The sequence below is a fragment of the Necator americanus genome, chromosome II (assembly GCF_031761385.1).
Source record: "Necator americanus strain Aroian chromosome II, whole genome shotgun sequence".
Taxonomy (NCBI): Eukaryota; Metazoa; Nematoda; class Chromadorea; order Rhabditida; family Ancylostomatidae; genus Necator; species Necator americanus.
The window spans coordinates 19820296-19843586 of NC_087372.1; the positions used below are offsets into that span (position 1 = coordinate 19820296).

Consider the following 23291-nt stretch of genomic DNA (forward strand, 5'->3'; position numbering starts at 1 on the left):
ACCGCCTATCTGAGTTATAAAAGTTGGATTGTTGGCATTGGACGAGAACGGAGTTGCTCATATCCTATTGCGTAGAAAGTTGCACCTTCGGTTAGACGGGATCACCCAGCTGTATCTCACGCTTTTTTCTAGATTGCTAAGGAGGGTTGGCGCTGATACTCGTCAAGTACATCCAATCCCTATCTATCTATTCGAGAGAATCCAACATTATTTATTTCATGATATACTTCTTCCAATTAGTGTTTTCAAGATCATTCCTCGGTCTCACTTTTATATGTGTGGTTCTTCCCCACAGTTCGCATAACCATTGAGTGAACTAGAAGCGTCATTAGCGATGTCTTCGACCATGCATAGCACTGTTTTCCTCACTTACATTTCATAAGGATACGCGATAGATCTTCGTAGAAGATGAAAGCTGAGTACCCTACAAGGAAACTTCCACAATTAGGTTTAAGCTGCTTGAATCAATCACATTACCCACAGTCACCACATTTGCGGTAGCCCAACGTAGATGTAGCTTTATTACTTGTAGCGGCTACGTCTGACGATGTCATCGTTCGAGATATGCCGTGATATTTCCGCTCTTTCCATTTCGATGTATCCAAAGGACTATGTCTCGATGAGGAAGAGTTTCGTTGCCATGAGTCATGTATTTGACCCTCGGTGCTATCAAATATCTTGATTTTGGTTATAGCATATCTAAATATGGGTCACATCTTCAGATTTACATGTAGGATGGCAGGACAGAAGAATAAAGTGAAGTTTCAAAGCGTTTTTGTCAGGGTCGTAGCAGGACCCATCGGTTTGTTTGTAATTGAGCAGGCCATGTACCGAAAGCAGCTGCTGAATGTTTTGTGTTTCTTTGCAAGTCTTAAAACTCATAAACGCTCCTTTTCCGCTTGAGTGTGTTTAAGTTTGCAAACAAAAACTTAATTTTGCTGGAGCTGACCTCGACCTACAACTTAGAGTTATGTGCTGTTCTTCGAAGATGTATTTAAATTTCCAGTCAATTACTGTTCAACATCGTCACCAGTCACTTTCATGTGGACCAGGGCCGTCAAATGCTACGTCATCGAACTACATTGCTTCAGTTTACTCCCAAAAAAGACCTTCAGTTGATGGTCAGTCGGGCAATCATGCGCGCTTACATCCGCCCTCTCAACAGCCCCACAGAACGCGAGCTGGAAAATGGCCATGGAGCGAGTTACTCCGGAGTCCTTGCATGTTTTCGGACTCTGTAAGTATTTTATGCTCTAATTTTTCTTTCGGAGGCATATTCTCTTTGTTTCAGATGGGAGTGGCGTTATCAGATCCTCGACCACCGCGCTATGAGTCATCCAGAGTGTTTTCATCGCACTTGCCTCTACCTCCTTTCGCAGATCGACAACCACGCCCTGTTGCTGGTGAGTGGCGGAAGAGATCATCCGGGAGTGCTGCAAGCGCTGATGGAGTTCATGCTACACCGCAACGTCGAGAGAGTGGAGGTTCAGGAATCACATCCATAACTCATCTTCCTACTGTTTCGATATCAGAAGGTTAGCCTTCAGAAGTACATGTGTTAGCAAAAGCTTAGCATTTTTATTCGTTCGAAATTCGGAAATTCTCGAACTTTTTTAGAGCGGCCTGGTCATTCTCGTGGTCATCATTCTTACGGGCACTCAAACGTGCCGACGCATGCTACTGTCTCAAGAAGCTCTAGTAGTAGTGGTGGAAGCGGCGTGTTGGACAGTGACGCACAGTTATCACCGGATGCAGCTCCCCTTCCCCCTCCACCTCCTTCAGCTTTGGATCTGCTTTGTGAGCCTGATGACGTACCAATTCTAGCTGACGGCTGGAGCGGAGTTAGTTAATATATTTTTGGTCATGCCGAATTAATTTGTTTTTGCCCGTAATTGCAGCTACATTTCGAACTGAAGCAGAGTCTAACACACAAACAACTGAAGTATTGATATACTGCATAGTTTTAATGTGAAAAGCATTTGGAGTTGATGAAATAGTTGTCTCCGAAAAATTTTGAGAAATTTTCATGCATTCGCTAGTTTACTAGGGTGAATGTCGGTGTAGGTACAGACCGCAAACTTTTGCACTTAGGTTACTAAACTATCGGATTTCGCGAGAATTGTTTCGATGTCATAGTCCTTGACATTTTGAAATCTTACAGCTTCAAGAAATTAGATCTAAATTTATTAAATTAGATCTAAATTTATTATAGTACCTGTTTTGTATTTAGCGTTTGGCTGAAATTGGATCACGTCTTACGGATGTAAATGCTTCGCTTGAAGAGGCTCATCGAGGTGTTGCCGAACTAGATGATCGCCGTCACCGTTGCGCTTCGGTATCCCTGGTAACAGAAGTAACTCCTACGTCATCCAGACAAAGACCAGCCGGTATGCTGGGATCAACACCTCGAACTGACTCTTTCGAAGAGAGACTACGAAGCATTAATCAAAAGAAGAAGTCATCATTTGACGATTTCACTCTCAACATCACACAAGAACGAATACAGGCTGCTAAAGTAAATCAGTATTCCGAAGTTTCTGAAACCTTCTTACTATCTTTGTACTATTGTTCAACATCAATAGATCTATTCGATTTTGGAAATTTTAGGCTTCTGCGCCAGATCAGCTAGGAGTTACGCCGTTCTCAGGACTTTCCACTGCTAGCGGTTTATCTTCAAGTGGTTTTAGTAAGAATACAACTGCTCCACGTCTTACCCTATCAATTGCTATTCCTCAACCAGGAAGTACCTCGCAAAGCACAGCCACTACTCCTGCTTCATCAAGATTGGATTCACCATCGGTGAGATTACTTTAGATTATGCTTCTTCCCATTCTTGCAAAATAACTCTTTATATCGATTGTAGCTGAATTCAAGATGGAAACATTAGAGGTCAAATACCTTTTTGGAACCATCCAGTTCTTGAAAAGGGAAGCTTGTGGCCTGAAATTCCACTTTTCTTCCAGAAATATGTCAGAAATATGTATATTGTAGTCACGTCAAAAACAACATTAATGCAAGAACACGCGTTAGTTTCTATGGATTTGAGTTTGTTTGTGATGTGTATTGCAGAAATACGAAGAAAAAAGCTTCAAAATTTTTTTCCGTATCTAAATTCAGTTTTTTTCCTCTGGAAAAGTGTGGATTGCATCATTAGTTCACGTGTTATCGCCAACGTTGCTTCAGAAAATATCAAAATTATGACTTGTGCAACGAGATGGTGTGTTCATGTACTTACACGCAAAATGTAGTAAACAGCAATGCTGTAATCTCGACCTATTTCATTTCATGTAACTGTTCCTGTTTTGACGAACATCTTGATCCGACGGCTACTATTTTCTGCTATAGCAATTGTTTCTACTATAATGTTACCGGTGTTTCGAAATCTTTTGTAATCGAAAGAGGTGTTTTTAGCATGGGTGCAGCTATTTTGTTCACTATACGGACATTTTATAGTCGTCTCGCAAGAATGGAGCTCCACCTAGCAGTACACCAACATCAAGACAACCACCATCCGCTCCCTCTACCTCTGGGTCGACACCTGTCCATTTAGCAGCTCCACCAACAGCACCAGTTATAGCGTACCCTCCTAATTTTTCTGTGCCTCCTCCCAACTTTTCTGTAACTCCATCGAATTGCATCTTCGCACCATCTTCTAACGCAGACTCTCAGACTTCTCCAATTCTTTCTGCTCCGCCTCCACCACCTCAGTTACTACCAGCTACGCAGGTATCATCATTTTTAACCGGTAGAATTAAGTTCGGCGGAATTTTTTCTTAATTTCAGGAGTCAGTAAATCACCGGGATGTCCCAATGTTGAAGAGCCCGACGTATACTTCTACCCATTGCCCTCCGTCTAAGTCGCACGTTACATCAAGTAGTAGCGCTAGAATGACGCACATAGTACATCCCACACAGGGTACACCGCTCCATACGTCCCATCACGGACTAGCAAGCTCTTCTTCTACACCCGTACAGACGCATTCACACCAGGGAACATGCCAGTCTCAGGGATTACATAAAGTTCTATCAGGTCCCATCAAGGCACCCGTAGCTGTCCAACGCCAAAGCAATGAAAAGGTGACCCCGTATAACTTTGTTACGTAATGAATTCTTTCAAAATTTTATTCGCCATCTTATTGTAGCATCTTCCACCTCGTCATGATTCTATGTCTGCATTGAAGTCCCCAGTATTTGGAGCATCTTTACTGACTGGGAGATCCTTATCTGTCTCAGACTCGCGGAAAACGGCAACAACACCAATTGCTCACAAGGTAGAGTTGTGCCATCCATCAGAAGAAATATCAGGAGTCTTGCAACAAATTTATTTCCTTTGCAGGACCCTTCTACCGAACTTCTTGCGGGGCTGTTTCACAATAAACCTCCAACAACAGACTTTCGCAAGCTTCCTAAGATTGAGAAAAAGCCCTCAGCAGTATCTTCGCAGAACGAAAAGGATCATAACCAAGAACTCTCCAAAAAGCATTCCATGTCGGTTGATCATCACAAAAAGGAGAAGGATCATAAACCGGTGGGTAACTAACTACTTCATCCATGTTCTTGATTTGTAATACGACGTGTTTCTCTTTATTGACTTTACTGAGCTTTCAATATCGTATGTATGGTATCCCGTTAAAGGCAACATACCACGAATCTGGGGTGGTGCGGATTTCAGGTGGAGTATCCGTATACGGGGTCGTAGATTATGGAGACGGGGTAGTTCGTCCCGTTCGCTCATCTCTCCCTGCATCACTGCAAACAGCCGCCTCCAGAATGCTGCTTTGTACGACGCCATCTATTGCAACGCTCCACCCTTTGCGCCTCCGCCTTGCGTATGGTCGAAAATCAATTCGAACTGCCCCGATAGGGTGTAAGGGACGCTACGCATGCGAGGGTGGCGCGGTGCAATAGAAGGCATCGTACAAAACAGCATTCAAAACAGCTGCTTGCAGTGATTCAGGGAGAGATGAGCGGAACCACCCCGGTCTTCATAATCTACGACCCCGTATACGAATACTCCACCTGAAATCGGTACCACCCCAGATTTGTGGTATGCTGTCTTTAAGTCACAATGTCTCGATGAACTGATCATATACACACCGATTATAACTTTGATTTTCACTGTCTTTGGTCTGATTATAACTTTAAGAGGAGAAAAGAAGATGGATCTTTCGAAACGAAGGAGGAACGAGCGAAGAGGAAGGAAGCGGAGAGAACAAAGAAAGAACGAGAGAAAACAAAGGATCAGAAACGTGAAAAAAAGGTCTGTCGCTGCTTTTTGGTGTAGGTTCCTAGGTTTGGATTGGAAAAGAAAGCTTGGTTCCTAAAAACTTCAGGTGCAGTTGTTTCCGGCAAAAATGCTTGTATCTAGTTCTTTCAATTCAACAAAGTTGGCACGTTGTTTGAACATGAAGTATTTGTGACAACCATATTCTTTTATTGTTGAGTTATCTCCGGAAGGGATTCTAGCTGTGTATGACGTCAGTGTCGTTTCGGACGCTGTTAAACGTTTTTATGTGTGGAACTTAAAGCACCTGCGCTCACAAATTAACACAGTGTATAGTTGAGTTGAGCTAACGTCTCTTCTCATGTTCAGGTTAAGGAAGAACGGAAGAAGTTTAAAGAAGAGGAAAAAGAAAAAGAGAGAAAGAAAGCAAAGAAGGCAGAAAGGGAAAGACAAAGGGAAAAGAAGCAAAGGAAACAGAAGAAGAGGTCAAGGTACAGCTGTTCAGATGAAGACAGTTCCAGTGACGATAGCGATTATCAGGTGCGAGATGTATTCTTTTGAGTGACTCATTATTTTTGGATGGACTGGTTGACCTTCACAAGCGTTTATAGATCTGCAGATAAAATTTGTTCCTTTTATAGAAAGCCTTCACTAAGCAGCTTGCCCATCTCGTGGCTGAAGATAGCGGTTCAAGTTGCACTGGAGCCAGTGGGGGTTTGTCCATGTACGATCGTGTCAAGAGACGAAGTTCTGCTGCCAATAAAGATGATGGCACGAAGAAGACAGCCGCTCTTCAGCGACTGAGAGATAAAAACAATGAAAGGAAGATACAGAAGGTGAAATCTGCTGTTTCTTCTGAAGTTCATAAAATGCTATATCCAATTTGTTGTCTAGAAAAATGTGAAACTCGGTGTATTACAGCGTATTCGTGTACAGCTGGAATCATCCGATGATGAGGAAGAGGGTCATAGTTGTACTAGGAAAGCGATAGATTCGGAAGCAGGCGACTCATCAGAGGAAGAAGAGGGAGTTAGGATGGAAAAAGGCGAAAACGTAGATACCAGCGATGAAGAGGTATCCTTTTTTTAGTTTGCATTTATCACCGAAGCAGTAGTTGCGTGGCATTTTGCTACGTGAATGAAGGAATTTCTAGATGAAGATTTCAGCAACTACATTTTCATTTTACGGAGTCAGCCATCCTTAAGAATTGCATAAGAGACTCTTTGAGTTCTTGGGTTACATTTTCCTTGTTTGATGGAATATAACTGAGTAGCTCATCCAGATTTACTGCTGCCTTTTTGTGGTTGTTGTGCTTATTGAGATTCAGTGTCTTTCTAGTATGACTTAGTATGACATGTCTCTAATACAGCTATAGTTCAATTTCACCCGAGACCAGATTGAGAACTTGCTGTTCTCGCAAACAATAAAATGCTAGGAACGGTAAAAAGGGTCCCGGCGGATTCTCCGCGAATGCTTCCGAGACATAACGTTCCTAGTGGATATGCCGGCGGATACGCGAACATACCTCGAAGAGGTCACGCTTCAGTCGTTGAAGACGCAAACAACCGTCTTAGATGTTCTTCCAGCTAGAGACGCAGAAAACTGCGCAGTCACAAGGAAATATGCAAAGAGTGGTATGAGCTGTCGAAATTAGCGAATAAGTCAAAGAATAATAGTGTTAGATAGAAGTACGTGGGATTTTGTATGGTGTTCTAATAAAGAAAGGGAGTGAGTTTGTCTTTATATCACTTTCAGAAAACCTAGAATTCTTACCAAATTTGAACTCTTTTTCTTTCTGTAATATTCATGAAGTCAGAAATACAAAAGGTCCCTCTGTCCAGAAATAAATTAGACTACAAAAAAGCTTGGGAGTTGAAGGATAACGATAATTCTCATTACCGTTACTTTTGAAAGCTGGAATGTTTCGTTTTAACGAAATTTTTTATGCACGTAATTTGAAGCTATTAGATACATTCTTATCTTATATTTCACGTGAGGATTTCTCTTGTTTCTGGTACGATTACAAAATTGAGATCACTTCACGTCACAAAATTGCAGTGAATGTGTCGGATTCTTCAAAATTTCGTAGATAGTGAATTATATCCTAGCCGGTGGTGCAGCGTGATTAGCGGTAGCTAAGCAGAGTCAGCTATTAAGGCGCCAACGAAAGTGAATCTCTTTAGGACACACATCATCGCTAATTGCTCTGACGAGGCATCACCGGGGTATGCTCGAAATTCTCTCCCCCCCCCCCCTCTCCTACCCACCTAAATTCAATGGCTAGAACTAGTTTGGCTTTCCTAACCCATTCATAGTATTGAGTCAGAAATTGGAATACCAACAAATATATTATTGCGTTGCACATAAAATATTGGGTTGGGGAATAATTCGTGGCCTTTTTTTTCAAAATTAGAAATGAAAAAGATTGCACATAGAATGAAAAAGTATTGGCAAAATGTTTTGTATCATTTAATAGAGAATTCTTTGTTTTGCACCATACAGTTTCGACTCTTTTATTTTGTTGGAGCTGCTCACGAGGTTTGTTTTATGTATGTGGGACATCGGATAATCCACGACAAACTTAGAGGTAAAGTACAACGGAATTTTCAGCGTTGAATTCTCTGAGGAGGTAGGTGGAGGTACGGGTGTAGTTCATGAGTATAAGAGGATTCACGCTTAATTTCCGCCGCAGATTCGGAAGAACGCATATGAAGTGGCCTTGTGTGCCTCAAACGACGCATGTTGTACGATTGAATGTAGGTAACTTCGTCAACATCGATTGTTCGCAATTCAACTAATATACATAGCTCAAATAGGCAGCAGAAGCTGCTCCAGCCACAAGTCGCAAACTCATTGCTGATTGTCATCGTTCTGTTATCTGTAATAAGGTGAATCATCGTGGAGATGTGATCACACAAGGCTACTACTTACGCGCTTCTCTGATTTGGGGGTGGCGGGAGGGGGGAATAAACAATGCCCTCTGTAAAGAATAAAGTGCACGGGCTTGATCAATCACTGTAGGGGATGCGCCTACTCTTTCGACTTCAACTCGGAATCGTTTGAGTTTTATGAACGCGTGTGCAGCCTTACAATGACATACCCAGCAGAAATCTCATCAGCAGGTTAGGCGACCTCAATATCTTGATTAAATTTCAAAACAAATATAAAAAACATTTATGTATAAACAGATAGGAATTTCTCGTTTTGTCTACTCGACACTCTACTTGAATGATATGAAAAAATAAGCATTAACAAAATTAAAGGATCAGAACATCGCAGTCGTGTCGAGCAAGAAATTCTCTATCAAAAGGGATGTAACATTTTGCTAATACTTTTATTTCTACCATCATTTCCGAGTTTGAAAGAAACGGCCACGAATTATTTCTCAACTCAATTGCATATATCTGTCATATACAAGTAAATATATATAATCTTTTCAGGCGAGGTGTTGGAATGACAGACTTATTTGTTGCTGCTATAACTTCTAGCACTATTTCAAAGCCATCTATTTTCTTCGTAAAAGGCGATTTGGGGAGATCTGCGGAAGTGGGATTTCCTGATAAATCAACCTGTTTTTGGTTATTTGAGCCACCACCAGTAGCAGTGGAACATTTCTAAAAAAAATTTGTTAGGTTTTATATTGTTGTAATATTTTTGGTTTTTTGTCAAAATATTTCAGCGCAATTGGTAAGGGGCTCTGCTGAGACTGCACGGTTGATCGATTGTTGGAAACCGCACTTAAGCCAACTTAGTTTTTCATCCCTTCAGGGTCGGCAAATTGATACCGGATTTGTCTGGAGGATAAAAATATTGACTTGACACATCGCGTAACCCTCGCAATTCATTGTATAGGCTTGACACTAACACACGCTCGTAAACCTCAAACGATTCTGAATTGAAGTGGAAGCGTTGGCGCATTCTAACCCCGTTGATTATTGCCAGAACTTTATTCTCTATACTCTATTTCTAACAATGCCTTCATGAAAAGAAAGAATTCAATTTTCAACAAGTTCCTTTTCACAGAATGAAAAAGTTGAAAAGGAGTTTGCAAGGTGTTGCTTTTTTAATCTTAAGGCGGTTGTATTTGCCATCTAATTGGCTGTTACAAAAATTGCAAGCTACATTTTTGATGTGTTTGAGGGAAAAAAAAAACATGCCTGGTCCACGGATGAGTCGGACGAAACGGATGCTGGAAATCGTAAACAACGTCGGAAATCAGGCAAGAAAGTGTCGGATAAACACCAGAAGCATGTGCGTGGTTATAAAGTTCTGTACATGGGCTTTCGAAACTAATCACTAAATCGTTAGAGCAAAAATATTAATATGGATGATGTGTTTGGTGCTGACAGTACAGACAGCGAGAAACACTCGACAGTGGAAGAAAGGGAAAAGAAAAGAAAAAAAGTGGATAAGGTGTGTACATTCGATTGAATCAGTTGTTCTTTACAGTTATAAAGATATTTTCAGGAGTCTTCTGATGAAAATGACTTACCAAAGAAGAAGCTTGGGAAATCGGATAGGCTGGATTTCGAGTCTATTTTTGGTCCTGATAAGCCACAGAAGAGCCACAAAGGGGAGAAGGAGCGCAGAGAGAAGCAACAGCTTGCTGAAATGGAGGTGAAGAAGAAGGAGAAAGAAAAAAAGGACATCACGAAGAGAAGAGGCGACGAATATGGTGGGCCGATTGCATGTATTGACATGTATTATGTACTAACTTCATCGACTTGATTTGCAGAAATGAAGCCAGCTAAGCGTCCAAAGAAAAGCGTTCGGTCTGATGAATCAACCGATTCTGAGGAAAATTCTCAAAGCGCTCCACGAACGGTTGAAGGAACCGAAGTTTGCCAGCAATTGGTAAAACAAGAAAATGAAGTTTGTCTACCTCTAATGAAGCTGGAGAACGACGAACAGCCGCCTATCATGGAACACGATGTGACTGAAAGAAAACCAAGCGAGAGCGGGGCGGTTGAGGTGAAATCGCCAAGTGATATCAAACCAGCTTTAGATCAAGAAGAAACTGTGGTAGTAGTTCGTTTCTTTTTCTAATTACACGGCTATCAACATTGTTTAGAATTTTGTTCCTGAAATTACTGCTGTTGACGCCAATCAGGAGCTTTTGTCGGTGACACACGTTGCTGCGGCCCAAGCTCCTTTGCCAACGTCTGTAGATCAGAGTCGTCCGAAACTTGTGACTAAGGCTGCTATGAAGATTTTCATCCCATGTCAATCTGCAGTTGCATCGTCGACTCTTTCTGTAACTCAGGTAAATTTTTCGTCAGAAGCGACTGGAGCCGTTTTGTTACGTAATCAAGAGAAAGAAAACAAAAGAATTCAAACTTCTCAACTCGAGAAATCGTTGGGTGGTTTCACTTTTTAGTATGCCAATAAGTTGTGATAATTTTGTTAATAGTCGTGTTGTTGTTGTTGTTGTTGTTATGTGCTGTGGTGTGCTTCAGCCGTCTACGGAGGTGGATTCGGACGAGGAATCGACGGACTATGATGACGTATTCGCTGCTGCTCTGTCAGCTCCAGACGGCAGTCAACAGAATGTAACGAGTTCGGATTGCATAGCGGTTTGTCGAACGAGCACCTCCAGCTCGACAGCTACGGAACATGAAGATGTCAGTGAGTCGGATTCTGATTCTCACCGCTCGCGCCATCGGACAGTGGAACTCGTTGACGCAGCAGCTGGATATGCGAGCGTGCTGAACATTGACGATCCCATCTTATCATCTGACGAAGCTGCAATTTCTAAGGAATGTGATAGTGCTGCATCTCCTATCCATGGAACACAACCAGCACCGCATGATGTTTGCAAAGAGAGTTGTATACTCGAAAGAGATGAACGTAATCAAGAACAGCAACAACAACTTTCGAATCAGGATACTTTTGTTGTGTCACTCACAGTAGCTGACTCAAAAGCAGCTGAACACGGTCGGTCCTTTGTCAACGAAGAAGTCCAAAAAGCTGCTCATGGCATTTCAGACGTGCAGGTTGGCCCATACTCCTGTTATTTCTTACGTTCCGTAGTAGCTTGCATGGCGCTGGTTCGTTTTATGTGTTGTATCTGCGAGTTTTCGTAAGCATGCTGTTCCTCTGTCCTGTTATGCACTTCGTCCGGAGGTTTGGAGTGGCTGTAGATTCATTTTTATAACCTGGTACCTTAGAAGTGGTCATTATTAAAGCATGTATACAGCACAGCACCGCCGCTAGAAATAACTATGTAAACCGGCGTAAAGTTTTTATTGGAGATTTCTCGAGTGATTAGTCGAGCTTTGTTTGAGAATCGTCCTGCTTGCTGATGACTATTTTTAAATAGCCTTTTTATTTATTTAAGAAAAAAAACTTGCTGAATTACGAGTATGGAGATCCGACGAAAAGATTTATGTAGGTGCAGTTGAATATCAAAAACAGGGGAGAGCCACTCCAAGCTACCCGTTCGTTTTCACTTATTTGTTTATATCAACGCATTTGTGTTTTCCAGGAAACTGAAGATGCTGTGAAGTCAATTTTCGATGGTGACGATGAAGAAGAAGAGCCGCAGTACCCAACTTTAGTTTTTGTTCCTGGGAAAAACGGCGCAGTAGTAGCGTCCGCAGCATTATCAACTGCTAGTGAAGTGGCAATAGCTTCATCAAATGTCGCAACGCCAAACGATGAGGCAAATCGCATTGCTCTCGCAGTTGCACGTTTTGATGAAGACGTGAATGATGCAAATGTCGCATCTGGTGATGTTTCAGATGTGAGCGTTTCGAGACCTTTGGTTTTTTCGAAGATTATTTGGTCTTCTTTCAAAGTTCTTGTGTTCGTTTAGGAACAACTTCTTCGTGAGTCGTTTGTCGAAGAGCCTATCCTTGAAGAGAAGCCTGCCGCAGATAAATCAGTGGAAAGACAAGTGTCACAAGAGCAGGTCACCCCTATGGAGCAATCTGCACCTAGCGCACTAACAGTCGAAGCTGACGATGACGTTGTCGAGGTACCATGCACGGAATTGTCTTCAAAAGAGACAGAATGTTCACGCAATGCTTCGTACCAGCAGCCAATTACATCCGATGTGACTGCACCTATCAGTGTGGCCATTCCAGATCAGAAGGTGCATACACCCATTCACTCACCTAAGGTAACGACCACTACGGAGCAAGCGACGTTTGTGCAGCCGCCTATGAAGCAGCAACTTAAAGCTTCTCCTGTGTCTACTGCTGGATACGTTTCTGCGTTACCAAGCGCTTCGCCAGCTACAGGTGGCATCACACAGGGAACTCCAGTGATGACACAGGCGGGCTTGCAACAATTGTATAGCCGTTTCCAACAGCCTGCCTTCACTCACACGAACGTTCTTCAGCAGCAGCAGCAAATATATCATCAAGTGCAAGCACAGCGTCCACTATCGCAGCAACAGCAACAAATATTACAGCAGCAACTAGCACAACAACACATTGCTCTGCAGCAACAACAACAACAGCAACTTCTCGCACAACAACAACTTGAACTTCAGCAGCGAGAACGAGAAGTGGTGCTGCAGAAGGAGCGAGAGTTGCATCAGCAAAGGGAGCGTGAACTTCAGCAACAGCACTTAGTGCAGAAGCAGCTTTTACAGCAGCAACATCAACAAAAAGAAGCGGCTGTTGTAGCAGCAGCTGTGTCTGTTCCACGTGCTGCAAAACCACAAACGCCTGCAGCTACACCTTCGCCAGCACCACAGTCCGCAACTCCTGTTAATCAGCAACAAGTTGCACTTGCTGCTCAAGCAACGCTTCAGATGCAGATACAGCAAATGCAGATGTTACAGATGGCGTCACGCGATCCTGTCGGATATTATCAGCAGAGTAAGGAGTTCCTTCTGTGATTTTTTCTTCGGTTTATCAACAGTTCTTTCAGTGTCACAGACCTTCGGTCAGCCGATGGCAACTGCTCTCTTGGCTCAGATTCAAGCCATGCAACAGCTGCCAACATCCCAGGCTCAACAATATTTAGTGGAACTGCAGAGGCAGCAGCAAATAAAGGTGAGATAAATAGCATTGTGGGATGAGGTGCTCCATTTTTTTGGTCGATTTGTTTAGGCCCAACAAGAGTCGGCGACAACCGTATCTCCTTCACCTCAACCTGCGCATCTTCACCAGCAACAACAAGAGCGCGAGCGAATTCTGAAGGAATCTCAGTTGCGCGTGATGCGCGAACGTGAAGCTGTACAGGCTCAACAGCAAGCCCATGCACAGTCTACGCAGCAGCAACAGACTGCTGTGCTCTATGCTGCGCAGTATCGGCTTTCTCAACAGCAACTTTTGCAGCAACAACATCAATTATCATCCCAGGTAAGAAATAATGCATTTGAGGTTCGTTCTTCAATTTCGCTCTCAGGCGTCTCCGTCGGCGTCCACTGCTTCTGCTGCTGTGGCTTCTCAATCAAGTGGCACACTTCAACTAGAGCACAAAAGCGTGGCACTACTTTCGCAACCCCGTAGCTCAGAAAGTGCCGCATTGCATTCTGCAATTTCAACGGCGTCCACTACGGATCCATCTCCTTCTAATGCGACTTCCACGTCAGGCCACCACGCAGATGTCGCCAAGGTTTGTTTTGGAATTTTAGGCATATGTACCTGGTATATTTCCTCGTTGTTTTTACATAGATCGTTGGAGCGTTTTTTTTAGGAATAGGTCATCTTAACAGAAGTGTTTACTTGGGCGCAGTCCTTGTGAAGATATGCACTGATATCATTTTTTTTAATTCACCAAAGGTTCTCTTCAGTTTCTAGGTGATAATTTGCAAACAAGCACAGTTCAAATTATTAATGAACACCATAGGTAAAAAGTGGTGCGGTAAGAAGCAACATGTAGGAAGTGATTAGTGTTGATTAGTTTGCCAGTAGGTTAAGTATAGTAGTAATTAGGTTTTTCTGGTTCACTCTGATCAGACAGTGTGCCGTTGTCGGTGATCGTCTAGCTACCAACTTGTCGCAACCGGAATAATTTTTGTACGGAAAATCCATAAATAAATCTCTACGTCTTGAAGATAATAATATTTAAACATGGTGTATGGCCTGGCATTCTTCTTCCATTCTTTAATGCATCCGCTCCATCTTGGTTTGTGCCCGGTTTGGTGGCTATTCGGCTTACTTACATGTTTTTTTTTTTTTCGCGTGAAGCAACTTTTGGTCTACGTAAGCCGGTAGCGCCTGGTACGACCGCAGTTCCCGTTCGCTTATATGTTTCGCCGTCAGCTAACTCCTAGCGGAGAACGATCTATAGAGCGGACGCGCATCGACTGCGGGCATTCAGGGCATAGTAAGTGCCGCGGTGCGTGCTCGCCTCTCTGCTAGATCTAATTCGCTCCACGCGTCTGGTCTAACGTTTCCGCTGTGTCTGTGCTGTTTTCACCGAGCGCTCACTACGCACTCATCTCAAGCACGCTCCGATTCCTACCCTCTATCTTCAGCTGTTCTCGGTGTTTTTGGGCGGGGCAGGACACCGAGGTCTCTCGCTCTCTCACGCTCTCTGTCGCACTATCGGTGAATTATTTGCCCGCTGGAAGGAACGCTGTGCTGTAGTGTGTGAGTGTGAGTGCTCCGGTTTTTTCTTCATCTTCGGGCTTCCTTCTACTTTGTTTTCGACACTGCACAGAAAGATGACTCGACTGAAGTGATCATAATTTGTGGTTGATCGCTTTATTACCGCCACGTCCTAACTACCTCAGTACACCTTTCGTCTACCTCTACCGGTCCCCCAAGTGGGACTTGGACGATCCTATTGGGTCCTTCGTGATAGGAGCTTATTCTCATCCGATCTACCCTTCATATTTGTATTCAATCAAGTCTACCATTTTTTAACTGTCGATACATTATATTACACTACTACCTAAACCAGCTACCTTTCATCTCAGCGAAGTTTCGTCTGTGAATATACGAATTATTCTAGAAGCAGCAATTTTCCTTTTAGTTTATTTTATTAACGTGCTGTATTCATCTTTTCATCTATTAGTCACCACGCACGCCGCTGTCATAGATATTGAATGAGCTCTAAAGGCTCGCCACTTCGAGAGACAGAGATTGGTGTAAAGCGAAGTCGAAAAGCGGCAGAACCTCAGCATCTCTCTGCGTTTTGTCTCTCTTCTCCTGAAGAACCAATGAACCCAACATCGGCTGCGAACCCCTTATCTGACGCTGACGTTCAGTCGGTTGGAGATCAGACAATGAACATACTTAATTTGGCAGGTGCCATCGCAATGAACAGCCTATTGACAATCAATCAACAGTCTGCTGTTGGCGAGCTCTCTACGGCTGCTCAGCTGACTGCTCAAAACCCTCTTCTCGCAAATGCAGCTAAGATGATGATAAGCATGAATTTGATGAATGTTGCTGCCAGTGGCAGTAGTGACCGACCATTTGTCCCAAATGCTACAGCCGATTTTCTTTCGCTGATCAGATCACAGCCAGATACTGCTGCGCAGTCTGTTGCTAATCTGCAGCAGGCAATGCTACTTCATCAGTACGCCGCTTTGGTGCGAGGTCAGTTTCCCGCAGTCAATCCACAGCTGGCAGCATTGCAAATGTCGCTGAAACAGCGAATAGCTGAAAATGGTATTGCTCACAGCAGTGATCGTAAGCGCTCTTTCCCATCGGTTGAGATGTCCAGTCACGTGGAGGAGATGAGAAAACGTGTACTGTCTGATACTAGTGCGTTCACCACCCAACAAAAGTCGGAACGGACTTTCTTCCCACATGTCCCTGTCTCGAAAGATGACATGGAACGGTGTTTGGATAGGATTCTCAACGAAGAAATCTACAATATTTATGAGGACGAAATAAAACCTGAACAAAATAACAAATCGTTGTCGCTGAATGACAATAGCAAAGAGACCGGCTGCAACAACAGTGGAGCTTGTTCTCCTATTGAACGAAAGCTTTCCATAGATGAAATTCTGGACATTATCGCAAATCGTTCGGCGGAAAAGGATGAAGGTGGAATCGCTTCAGCTGGATCCGCTTTTCGAAAAGTCAGTAGCCGGTCGCATCTTTTGTCTGACTATTCTCCCCGCGAAGTTATTACTGATACTCTCTCCTCTTGGGCAACATCCTTGTCACCTGCCGGCAGTTCACCACGATGCCACGAGCCGGAGGTCGCTCCTCTTTCCCAAGAACTAATAAATCAGTTGCGCGACTTGGCATTGTCACACCGTGGTTGCGATCACGAGAACTTGAACGGCGATGCAGTGCTAACAACCGACGAGCAACTGAAGGTGCATTTTGTGGAATTTTTACAAGTTTTAGTGATATATTGTGAGTTATTTCTTTACGACGGAAGTGACGTTATTTTAGTGCTTTGGTGACGCGGCAGCTGATCTTATAATGTTGTAGTCTTATAGTGTTTTCTCGTTTTTGTATCGTGAAATTGTATTGTATTTTTGTATTTTATCAGATGAAAGTTAGCAGAGCTCGAAAACTGTAGCGCACATATCAGTACTTCTCTAGTTGCAGTTGAACGTTAGCATTGCTGAAGTACATTAGATTGATTTCAAAATAGGATTAATTTGAGAACTAATGGAGATGTCAACTTGTGCTTTTGCAGCGGTTTCCTGTTGTATGGCAGGGCACACTGGCAATGAAGCAGTCAGAGACAACTGTGCAAATGCACCTTGTTTACGGATCTGTGGAAATGCTGACACGATGTTTGGGGGATGCTAACGCTGATCCTAAAAACGCCGTCCCAATTCGAGTTAACCAGCGAATGCGTCTTGAACATGCGCAAGTTCAAGGTTAGTTTGCAAGGCGCATTCCTCCTTTGTTAGCGTTGGTATTTATGGTTCGGTTTTACTCTTTCTCGTTGATTGAGCTGATTTGATCTGTGAGGAATATGTATATTATTATCTACATTAGTATATTATATATATATATATATAAAGGATAAAGCGTCTGGCTCATCAATCCGCTTGGGATGCGCCCCCACGTTCACTCTAATTCAGAATCTTTGATTTTGAGGTTTACGAACGTGTAACTGGGTGGGTGTAGTGTAGCGGTTAGAGGTTCACGATCTATCGGAGGTTCGAATCCGCCCTAGTGCTCACGAAGCCTTTAATTCCTCCGAAGTCGATAAATTGGTACCAGACTTGCCTGGGAGGATAAAAAGACTGACTTGACACATCGGGTAGCCACCAAATGTATATGCCGTTACACGTCCGTAAACCTCAAACGATTCTCAATTGAAGTGAACGTGGGGGCGCATCCCAAGCGGATTGATTGGCGGCAGAAACTTTATCCTTTACTTCAACTAGAGGCTTATCGGTGACCGCATCACCTCTCTCAGCAGCAGAAAAAGGAAGAGAAATGCGCATTTCACTTATATCGATGTGCTTTGAGAATGTAATATAGCAGATGGGTCATTTTGTAGTCACAGTTGTGATAGTAACCAAACGAAGGTAGCTAGTTTAGAAATAACTACGAAGAAATGATGTTCTTCTTTAATATATATGTATATCTAATCTACCAACTCGTTCCAAATTTCCTCCTGAATTTTTTCTTACTAAATAAAATTCTGCGAAAGCAATCTGCTATGTTCCACGAGGCTTACATTGATGATGGCTAAACAAAACCAGTCAAAGCCCCTTATTCATCCAATCAGACTGATCAACACCGAACATCTTTTTTTTTGTCCCGGTTGAGGAATTCTGGTGTCGCGTGTAGTTGCGATCTTTGTTTTTGGAAATGATTCTTCAAAACAGATAGGAGGCAGAAATCTGCAGAAATCATGGTCAGAAAATAATATTAAGAAGTAGGAAATGTGCAAGATCTGGTATGTTCCAGAATTGTACTAGAATTTTATAGTTCCAGTGTATAAATCGGGGATCGATCGTGGGGTCTCACAGATTTTGCATTTTGGGCTACAGTATCTACTCAGCAAGAAGTTCTGAAAAATTAATCTGTAAAAAGTTCACCTGAACTAACAAGTGCGGTACGAAACATCCAGTTTCTTCGGTGAACATTGAGATACACCCGATTTTTGTGGATTCTAGAACTATTTGTAAATGTAAAGCCATTTTTAAATGTAGCATCACACTGTGACCATTTGGGTTATGTTCCGTATTCCGTCCTTTCAACTAATAGCCATTACTTCGAACGCAACTCGACAAATTAACCTTCCCAAAAAATTCAGTACTTCAGAGAGTGACTTGAACAAATGTCTCGAGACATGAGCGTAATTTAAATAGCTTCTCTAATTAGATGAGATGTTCACAGCAATGCTTCTACATGAAAGTTGGTTCTTCGGATAGTGCCACATTCATTATCTTGTGAAAATTAGGACTTTGTTATGGTTGAAGTGTATAATCGTAGTTCAGGATTAGTGTGAAAACATTGACGTCCAGTGAAGCAAATTTTGATTTTAGCGTATACATCTTCCACTTCTTAATCATTTTAGTTAATGGATCGGTTAAGATCTTCCCACTATTACTCTGAATCTCTAATTTTCTATCACTTTTTCTTTAAATAATAGTTATTATGTTACTCTATGTTACTATGATTGCAATGCTACAAGAAATTGTCCTTAATCTTTCATGCTCTCGAGCATACGCATTCCATGACTGCGACTGTGATTCGTTGACTGCCGAGGCTCGTTGTCGAAATGTATTGTCGTGTGGGCTAGTGCATCAGTGTTTATAGCTGTGTGTTCTTGTTTTCATGCAGTTTCCCAATTTATCGACCAAATCTTTCTCTCAACTACACTCGAAACTATGAAAGTGTGAACAGTGCGAGATTTTTTTTTAGATTTTGGGAGCAAAATTTCTGTGTTGTGATTAACAAGACAGAAGAAGCATTTACGATACCAACATATAATTTACTGGTGGACAGTGAAAGGTACAAAAAGATGGTTTTTGTCTGTGTTGTGGCTGTGAGCTTTGCTGTTGAGGCAGTGAAGAATTTATCACAGAGGCGGCTGGATCATCATTCGTCGTTTCATGCGCGCTCCGCTGCGCCCTTCGGTAGTCGATTGTGGTCGATTTGCGGATGACATAATATTGCAACCTGCCAAAATATGCTGCGTATACGTAGGTAACTCAAATCGAACTAAAATTTCAGTTGCAGGAATGGTGGCGAAGATGTCAGATGCAGGCCGTTTTGCATGTATGATTTGTTTGCCGTGTGGGCTGTCTCGTGACGAGATCATTACCAACTCGGATATCTTCCGAACTGCTTTCATCGACTATTTCACCAACAAGCAAGCGGCAGGTATTGCTGTAATGTCGCAAACGGTGAGCACTTGAGCAAGATTGTTTGAGAAGAACTTACCTATGACGATGTATGAAGTTTTACAGCAATATGTTCCAAATGATGAGTGTATTATTATTAGAGATCAAAGTTAACCGCGATTTAACCGCAAGCGGTCCCTGATTTTTTTAGAATACAAATCATGTAGTGTTCTCATTCACATGTAATTTCATTTTTGACAGGTCAATTGTGAAACTATGTTGACCAATGTGGCTAACTAGTCTGTCTTTTTCCCATTCTAAAACTAATTGAAAATTGTCTCGCATTGCTAATCGTACGGTTTTTAAATAACATACCTTTTTTGCTATGTAACTCTGAAGTTTTATCTACATAATATTTCGAATTCATCAGCAGATTCTGCTGAAAAACAGCCACATTTACCACGGTTGCCAATACAACTGCTCAGAAATTAAAAACAAATTTCTGTTTATTGGAGTTAGTATTAATAACAAAGTTATAGCTGGATTGGTTGAATTTCAAAGATATCATAAAAATTGTGTGGTAAAATATGTACTTCATTTTTGGTTCATTCTTATTCGTATCTTATTATCTATATTGCTTGAGGCTTTTGTTGTTTCGTTGCAACTTTTGCGGTTTTATCACAGTTTGTGTGCCGACGGTAAAAGATACCAAAAGCTCAGATGTGATGTGTTCAGATGTTTTTTTTTTTTTTTTTTTTTTGGAAGAATTTCACACTTTTGGTCTTATACACAAATCTGTGCAAATTGCTAAAACTGATTTATCCTTTGTAGGCAACAACGGCAGGATGTTTAGTACACGTGTTCCCACCGGGCGAGTTTCCGTCCAGTTATCTCCAGTATTATTCTCCGCAACTTTACGAATCGATTACAGCTCGTCAAGCATCATTTTTATTTGTTGTTCTTACACCTGATGAATCCTCACGACCGCTTACATCATCATAGTTTCTCTAGCTTTGTACAAGTGTTACGGCAGAAGAGTTGCTAGAATTGTAACTATGTTCTAACACACCAGTGCTAGCTAAAAAAGCACCATATTCGGTGGCCGCCCCACTCGCATCAAGTGCGCTGTTACAGTAGGTTTTGTTCAGTATTTAGGAAATCAGGTGGAAGTGTTTTTTTTCTTAATTTTTAGTATGTAGATAGTTGTGGTGTAGCCTCCAGCAGCGTCTCTCGTCGTATACGGTTCCCTCCGGTTTTTTTTTCACCTAGCGCGTTCCAGTGCTGTATTCGTGTCGATGTTATGAGAATTATTGACCTTTTTTCACCAACTCCTTTATTCGCACACAGGTATATACTATTGTGGATGTATGTCTGTTTATTTTGTTTTTTCAGCCGTCCCATTTTGCGTGTATCATTGTAAAATTCATCCGATCCCCAAAACATTCTCAGCTTTGTAATGCGGCGAATTTTGCTCCATGTATTTATTTTACAAAGTTTTCTCTTACGATTTTGTGCTCTTCCTTTTTCGCGATCATGTGTATAATCGTGATTTTCACCACTCCTTCTGTGCTGTTTTATTGTCCTTTCGCGCACGGGCCTCGTTGGCTCTCCATGCTCAGAGATATAAATTTATGTAAACTAATTTGCTGATCTTTGAGGAGAACGGGATACAAGTGCATCAAGGAAACAATGGTGTGGATCTCATGACACGCAAACGCTCTATCACCATCAAAATGTGTTGTGTGTTCGCGGCAAAAAGTAATCAGTTGAAAGTTCATCTGGACACAACTCAATGTTTTGACTACTGGCGAAATTTGCCACCTTTTTTTGATGATTCTAGGGGAAAAAGGTTTGTACGGGTACTAAGGTCTGTCCCTCTCCATCGTGATCATCCTCCATTTGAATTCCAAAGTAAGTGCTAGTCAGTTCTCGTTTTTTATGTTGGACTATGAAGAGGTTGGAATTTTTCTTCTGCAATGTTTTCTTTCGAGTTAACTGGTGTAAGTCAATTGAATTACAATACGTTGCGATTGAAATGGGTGGTTAGTTATTACTTAACGAAGAACTGCGCTGAAGTAGTCGTGTATGTGCGGAGACATGTAACAGTTCTTCTTTGGAATTTGAGTAAGGTGCAGAAGAAGATCACCGAGCTTCTGCAACGCATCACTACTTTTGCCAACGTAGACATTTGCAAACAAATCCACCCACAGATCGGATAACCGTGAAAAAACTTAGGACTTCGATTTATTAATGATTTTTTTGCTTGATTAAATGAAGTCTGCTTTCACTACTTAGACATATTTTGCCAATAACTCCTCTAATTTCCTTCTGAGTCGAAATAATGTGGTCGTTGATTACACTATCAAAGAATGTTAAAATCACGTCATTGTCATCTCGGTTTCAAAAAAAAAAAAAAACACTCAATCCTTATATCTGCGGGGGAGTTGTGAATAGAGATTTGTTGAGTCTAGTCTTCTTGGCAACAATCCATCCCTCCTTGCTGCATTCTCAAAAACAGTCACGATAACAGATGAGGTTACACCTTTTGCACTTTATTTCTGTATTTCCGTATAAATACGAGGGATGTAAGGTACAAGAGAGTTGCAGATTTCTCGATCTCTTTCTTCATAAGAAAGTTCTGCCGGAAGTTGTGAGCGATGGTTAAGCGCAGAACGTGCTCTTACGTAGATAGGCTTATTTTTTCGCTGATTTCGCAAGAGCAACTTCAGTGGAATTGAAATACAGCATTCAATCGTTTCGTAGATAGGAGCTGGAGCACCGTCGATCGCGTACAGTTCCACATTGGTTTCAACAAAAAGGTACAAAAATCAGTGGAAGGAAGTTATCTCTCTTCTTTCTATCATAATTATTTAGAGAAGTAGACCGGTAAGTTCCCCCTTAAAAGAATCAGCATCATGCAATGTATACACGCTGCACAGGTTAACTTTTACATAATGGTTTAACGTTATGAAATTCATAGGACAGTGATAAAGGATGTATAACAAGTTAATAATCAAGCTTTTGTGAAATTTGATCGCGATGTTAACAACAAAAGAGCTGTAGCTTTATCTGTTATATTGAGTGGACTTGCTAATGCTGCTAAGAACAATAATCTGTCACCTATGGTTGCTACTTCTTTCATGTAAAAAAGAAACAAAATTGCTAAGGATTTACAAGATTTCAAGTTTTACGAAATACCTTATCACTGGCTTTCAACTCCTATCATTTCTATCATAATTATTTAGAGAAGTAGACCGGTAAGTTCCCCCTTAAAAAAACCAAAAAGATTTACAATTCAAAAAATCAAAAAATAAATTTAAAAAAACCTGTGCAGCGTGTATACATTGCATGATGCTGATTCTTTTAAGGGGGAACTTACCGGTCTACTTCTCTAAATAATTATGATAGTAACATAAAAATTTCTTTTTTTTTCACATGAAAGAAGTAGCAATGTGGAACACTTTAGTAATAAGTGGACATTCATTGGTGATATTTTATTGCTCCTAGCAGCATTAGCAAGTGCTGTCGTTATAACAGATAAAGCTTTTGCAGCTTACAGCTTTTGTACTCTTTTAAATCTATATGAACAGTTGTGACTGAGGGGAGTGACGTATATGCTTCTGTTCACAAAACGTCATTTCAACGTTTTTTCGCATTATCACACTAGTGTGACGTTATCTTGAGGAAAATGGTGCGCTTACTGCTGTAACTGTTAAAGGCATCACCCCACGAATCTGAGGTGCTACGGATTTCAGGTGGAGTATTCGTATACGGCATAGTATACGAATACTCCAATTGAAATCCGGAGAAAGTAGATTATGGAGAGGTGGGTGATTCCGTCCATTTCTTCCTAATTGTCGTAAAAAACACCCGGACGATGTGGCTTCGAGC

The 23291-nt window shown here is 41.8% G+C and overlaps 1 protein-coding gene across 6 annotated transcripts in view; it reads left to right on the forward strand.

Moving 5' to 3' along the window:
- RB195_018566 (uncharacterized protein) overlaps positions 1 to 20599 on the forward strand; it is a gene marked incomplete at both ends in the record, with an annotated part of 39836 nt that extends 19237 nt beyond the window's left edge. The window contains 35 exons of one of the 6 annotated variants that reach the window (XM_064186056.1): positions 1007 to 1237; positions 1292 to 1535; positions 1618 to 1841; positions 2231 to 2515; positions 2608 to 2686; positions 2741 to 2799; positions 3454 to 3570; positions 3670 to 3726; positions 3784 to 3916; positions 4031 to 4077; positions 4143 to 4271; positions 4337 to 4528; positions 5147 to 5260; positions 5594 to 5764; positions 5866 to 6060; positions 6146 to 6298; positions 9365 to 9475; positions 9533 to 9637; positions 9692 to 9899; positions 9960 to 10246; positions 10296 to 10487; positions 10681 to 11217; positions 11709 to 11966; positions 12039 to 12500; positions 12567 to 13050; positions 13103 to 13227; positions 13285 to 13536; positions 13583 to 13792; positions 14658 to 14772; positions 15244 to 16457; positions 16787 to 16973; positions 19291 to 19463; positions 20232 to 20286; positions 20473 to 20533; positions 20593 to 20599. In XM_064186056.1, the coding sequence (XP_064041933.1) occupies positions 1007 to 1237; positions 1292 to 1535; positions 1618 to 1841; positions 2231 to 2515; positions 2608 to 2686; positions 2741 to 2799; positions 3454 to 3570; positions 3670 to 3726; positions 3784 to 3916; positions 4031 to 4077; positions 4143 to 4271; positions 4337 to 4528; positions 5147 to 5260; positions 5594 to 5764; positions 5866 to 6060; positions 6146 to 6298; positions 9365 to 9475; positions 9533 to 9637; positions 9692 to 9899; positions 9960 to 10246; positions 10296 to 10487; positions 10681 to 11217; positions 11709 to 11966; positions 12039 to 12500; positions 12567 to 13050; positions 13103 to 13227; positions 13285 to 13536; positions 13583 to 13792; positions 14658 to 14772; positions 15244 to 16457; positions 16787 to 16973; positions 19291 to 19463; positions 20232 to 20286; positions 20473 to 20533; positions 20593 to 20599 (7473 nt within the window). Of the gene's footprint in view, positions 1 to 1006; positions 1238 to 1291; positions 1536 to 1617; positions 1842 to 2230; positions 2516 to 2607; positions 2800 to 3453; positions 3727 to 3783; positions 4078 to 4142; positions 4272 to 4336; positions 4529 to 5146; positions 5261 to 5593; positions 5765 to 5865; positions 6061 to 6145; positions 6299 to 9364; positions 9476 to 9532; positions 9638 to 9691; positions 9900 to 9959; positions 10247 to 10295; positions 10488 to 10680; positions 11218 to 11708; positions 11967 to 12038; positions 13051 to 13102; positions 13228 to 13284; positions 13537 to 13582; positions 13793 to 14657; positions 14779 to 15243; positions 16458 to 16786; positions 16974 to 19290; positions 19464 to 20231; positions 20403 to 20472; positions 20534 to 20592 lie in introns of those variants that run through there. The other 5 variants (XM_064186053.1, XM_064186055.1, XM_064186054.1 and 2 more) reach the window with 5 other exon arrangements.
- Positions 20600 to 23291: the final 2692 nt, after the last annotated feature.